The following is a 5,214-nucleotide window of genomic DNA, read 5'->3' on the forward strand; positions in this document are numbered from 1 at the left end:
TTCCCAGCTTACAGATGCTGCCTTCTCCGGGTCTTTAGAGGGCCCTTCCCCACGTGTGTCGGTGTCCACATCTGCTCTTCTTATGAGGGCTCCACTCCTATTCAGTAGGTCCACCCTTATGATCTAATTTCATCTTAATTACGTCTGTAGAGGCCTTGTCTCCAAATCTAGTACGCTCTGCAGTACTGGAGCTTAGGACTTCCACATGGGAGTGGTCATAAGCCCCATTTACTGCCACGTAGCCAGCATGAAAAATGTACTTGGCTTGTGGTACTGACATTTTGGACCACTGGAAAAGTCATGATGTATTTTGCATAGAAAAAGTACATCATGACTTTTCCATCCACCCAGTATTTATTGAATGAATGAATACAAGGGCTCCCTTTAATAGTTTTTAAACTGGAGGGACCAGCAGTTGGCATAATGGCTATGCCACTGGACTCCCATGTAGTAGACCACGGGTTGAGTACTGGACCCGGTGGCTTAAACTCATGCCGGGTGCGTGTGTGTGAGTGCCCAGAATCCCAAGAGGAGAATGGAGGAGAAGGGATTGTGCAGTGGCCATCCCCCCGGGGGGGGGGTGATTTCTTGCTTTCTATCTCTCTGTCTCTCTCTGTCTTTCTGGCAAACGCCCCCACCCTATAGCAAAAACCTCTCCATAAAGAAAAAATAAAATAGTTTTTAAACTGGATACTTTAATTTAAAATTGAAGGTGTTGACTCTAATTAGTTGGTAGATAGAACCAACTAATATATCTGAAGTATCAAAGCAGTGTTTATTTTTCAGGCAAACAGTCACTAAGACACTCAGGCAATTTCCAAGGCAGTCCATGGAGTGCAAATTTAAAAATGTAATTTTTGGGGAAAGCTTTACAGAACTTCCTTTTACTCATCGTGTAAAACTGGAGTCGAAAGTGATGGTTCAGGAACATCAGAACTTGGTAACCATTAGAGGAAATGAGCAGTGTTCTTAGTTGCAGGACAGCTCTCCCTGCCAACGTGCATCTTCTTTGCTGAGCTCCTCTTTGCTCACTGGGACTGCCTGGCGTGGAGCTGAGTTCTCAGGCCACAGACCACAGCGCTGTGTCTTTCTTGGTTGACTACCAGGTTCTGGTATGAAAATCCCATAGTGTTCACCCCTGCTCAACTCACTCAGCTGAAACAGGTGTCCCTGGGCCGTGTGCTGTGTGACAATGGTGACAATATCCAGCAAGTCCAGGCTGATGTCTTCATAAAGGCGGAATACCCCCAGGACTACCTGAGCTGCTCTGTGATCCCCAAGATCGATTTGCGAGTATGGCAAGACTGCTGCGGAAGTCAGTGGGTCATTGGGAGCAGAACAGTTCCATCTCGATCCTACTTGTGCACGTGTGTGTTTACCTGCTATTTTCATTGTCAGACATGGTGCAACATCAGCAAAATATAAAAAGAACAACACAAAAGTGTCCTTTTGGAAATCAAGTGGAACTCCATGGGTGGATCCAGTAGCTTTGTTAGAGTGGAAAGGGCCTTACTGGTACAACTGGTCTCTGATCTGCAGGGTTTTATTTTTAATTTATTTTTAATTTTTTATTTTTTATTAGAAAAAGAGAAAAAGAGGGAGAGGGAGAGCACTAGAAGCAGGCATTCCGGATGTGGTCTCTCCAGGGAGCGATCCTCCTGTCCCAGCCTCCCTAGAAGCTAGAATTACAGGTGCATCCAGCTCTGCCTGGCGTGTTCAGGTTTCCCTGGGAGCCAAACCTGGGCCTCCCATAGGTTTCCAGCCTCCGAAGTTGTGGCATTCTCTGCACCACTGCGGCCTGGCCCTGCATTCCTACTGCATTTCAAATGACTGTATCCAAGAGCAAACTCCAATCACTTGATACTGAATGTGTTTAGTTTTTAGAAGTCAGCTGAACAGAGAGAAAAGAAAAACCATAGTAACCCCACAAAGTCAGGTTAGTTATTCTCCATGCGATGTCCCAGCCTTGTTCTTCAGAAGTATGAGGAAGTCTTGGTCAAGGCAAATCAAAAAGCTCTCCCTGTATACACAACAAAACTTGTGACTTCTGTAAGGTCTCCTACCATGAGCCAGACTCTCCTTTGAGTGCTTCATAAACGTTAGTTTTGTCCTCACAATCTCTCTCAAGAAACATGGAATTGATTCTCCTTCATTTGATGAAGAAAACACATGGCTAGAAATCTTAGATGACTTGCCTAAGCCCCCAAATGAGTAAGTGGTAGACCTGGGACCAGTGCAGTGATGTGAGGAGTCTTCCAAAAGTTCTTGGAAAGTGTGTATTGTGAAAAACCTATGCATAGGTTTCAAGTTTTCTTGTACCAAATTAACTTTGATTCCATTTTCCAAAAACTTTTTGAAGTCCCCTCATATTGTCTACGCACACCTAGAAGTGAATGAAAGATGTGATGATGATGGAATAGAGTGTACCGAGCTGTCACAGGTGAGCAGGCATCTGTCACAAGGCAGGGCGCTCTCTGCCCCCTCCTGGAACCTGAGCCGCCAGTCCCCTGATGACCATCTGTAGAGCCCATGCACGTGGGCAGCTCCCATGTTCTCTAAGAATGAAATGGACAGGAACAGTACTGGGGTGCACAGGAACAGTACAGGGGGCAAAACTGGTAGCCCCCAAATATGCCAGAGAGGAAAAAGCAGCTTCTAGAAATACACGTGAACACCTCGCCCCGAACAGCACCGCTTGAGTCGTGGTTGTCTTTTCTCTACGGTGGCTCCTGGGACAGCACAGAAGGTAATTTCGTTCTGTGGGAAGGATGGTGCTCTTTTCCTCATCTTTGGTGGTTAGCTCCACAAGAACGAACTATTCCCACATGGGGAGTGGGAAGACAGTACACCCTTGATGGGCAGCCAGCAGTCTCTGCTGCTGCTTCGCAGCTTCTTGGACTGGACACAGAGTTGCCAGGCAAAGGAAGAGAGTAGATGGCACGGCAGGGTGTGGGCACAGGGCAAGTGGCTGTGCCCTACGTGGAGGCAAAGACACAGTCCAGAGGCCAGGACTGTGGTCCCTTACTCCCAGGCATACCATTTACTAGTGTAACTCTGATATGGGATCGACATAAACACTTAAATAATGACGAGTCTTTGAAGGTGGGTATTATCATACTTATTTTACATGAGAGGAAAATGAAGCTCTGGGAAGCTAAGTACCTTTTCTAAGGTCACACAAGTGCCCACAGCCTCCTAGTCACACCTGTAGGACAGGTGCAGAGGACAGACAGTGAGTAGGTACTAAGGGAAGGGCAGGTCCCCCTTTCATTGCTGTTGCTGCACATCTGAGAACCGAGAGGAGAGCCTGTCAGGATTTGAGGTGTCATACATCTGATACTATGGAGGTTTGCTAGGGGAGAGATGATGCAAACATTTATAGCCAAGGTTGGAAGGAGGACCTTGGGTTTGTGAGACCACCTTACTATCAACACAGAATATTTTTTCCCACAGTGTGACCAAAAGTGTCTGGGAATTAATCTGACAGTGGTATGCATGTAGTATTGAGTTGTGTAGAAGAATGCAGAGGTGGGCCACTAGGTGGCGAGGTGATGGAGGTGGCTGCATCTCACATGGTTCCCAGTGTGGTTTCCATCTAGACCTGTGACTTGTAAAACACAGGCTGCATGAGTGAGCATGCCCAAAGTCCTGAGAGGAGAACGGAGGAGAGAGGATTGTGATGTGAGTGTCCTCTTGTGGAGGGCTTTCTCACTTCTCCTCTGTCCAGTGCATGTGCCTGTCCTATAGCAAAATTAAAGAAAGAAGAAGTATCCAGTGTTTTGTTGTTGTTGTTGTTGTTTTGTTTGTTTGTTTTTTTGCTGTGTGTGTGCGTGTGTGTTTGTGAGAGAGAGACACTCATTGTTAACCGCACTCAGACATGTAGAAACACATCTTTCCCCTGTACAATGATGCCAAAAGGTTGTATTGGTAGAAAAATCATATGCTAGTCCATTGTTTTGTTCTTTACAGAAATAATCCTAGACTGAGTGGTTTGCAGAGACCAGAGGTTTACTTAGTTCATGATTCTGGTGGTGGAAAAGTCCAAAGGCGTGGGGCTGGTCTCTGCTGCTTCACAACATGTCAGAGAGAAGTGGGCAGGTCTGCAGATGTGTGCAGAGCGGGACCTGGGCAGCTCTTATTTTTCAAAAAAGTTCACTTACTTATTTTTTCTGTTAGAAAAGGAGAGAGAGAAACAGCATGCCAACAGTGTCTAGGCACAATCACTCACCTGAGCAAGCCGGTGGGGACACACCACACAGAGCGTCATCACTCAAGGCTAAAAATATGTCTTACGTGCTTCATTAGTCATGTAAGGAGTCTGAAATACTTATAATGAGGACCAATGTAAATAGATCCACATGTGTTTTTCTGTTTACTTTTGACTAATGAGTGTGGATTTTTCATTAAAAAAAAAAAACACATTCTTTAAAAAGGAGGACTTTAATTAAAGGTACTTAGAAAATGCTCAGAAGTGGACCACTCGTATATGGCATGGACTTCTTACTCCTCCCAATTAACAGGCCCATTCTGCATGTAAGTCAGGGGCGACCCAGGACTTTGTCAAAGGTGGCTCTGCAGTCTCGGATAGAGCCAACCCAAATGCCCAAGAACTAATGACTGAGTTGAAACATTGTGGTATATTTACATCGTGGAGTACTATTTAGGCATAAGGAACAATAAGACCTTCTCATTTGATTAAAAGTGAATGAATATAGATGACTTAACATAATGTTAAGTGAATAAACCAGAATTTGAAAGGCGAACAGCGTATATTCATGCTCAATATATACTGAATGTCTGAGCCTTATGGCAGAAATGGAAAGATCTTAAGATATGGTATAGCGAAGATAAGTGTAGATACCAGAGGCTGTAAGGGAGGGGAATTAACGGTAGAGGGTAGGTTGGAGATGCAATGGGAAGAAACACTTAGCAGAAACAAGAATGCAAAGTTCTCTATTGATATGATTTGTATGGTAATAACTTTGATTTGATTGTTATGTATTGCATACTTTGGAAAACAATGTTATGTGCTATAGCGATGCGCAATGACTGATTAAATAAGAAACCATAAAATGTAACAAAGATTGGAAAAAATCCAAATCCACTTTCCTAATATTTTAAAATACAGTGAGTTGTCTGTAGCTACCCTGACTCTAACGTGTTCTCGCGTTCTGACACTCAGCACTGGTCTACCTGCCTCTCATATTTCTTTAC

General features: G+C 44.6%; 1 protein-coding gene across 1 annotated transcript in view; it reads left to right on the top strand.

The window, feature by feature from the left end:
* The window catches only part of PXDNL (peroxidasin like), a 525,965-nt gene that overhangs the window by 471,365 nt on the left and 49,386 nt on the right, over nucleotides 1-5,214 (top strand). Inside the window, 1 exon segment of the mRNA XM_006140357.1 lies at nucleotides 1,100-1,315. Coding sequence (XP_006140419.1) covers nucleotides 1,100-1,315 — 216 coding nt within the window.

The sequence above is a fragment of the Tupaia chinensis genome, unplaced genomic scaffold, assembly GCF_000334495.1.
Source record: "Tupaia chinensis unplaced genomic scaffold, TupChi_1.0 Scaffold000031_1, whole genome shotgun sequence".
Taxonomy (NCBI): domain Eukaryota; kingdom Metazoa; phylum Chordata; class Mammalia; order Scandentia; family Tupaiidae; genus Tupaia; species Tupaia belangeri.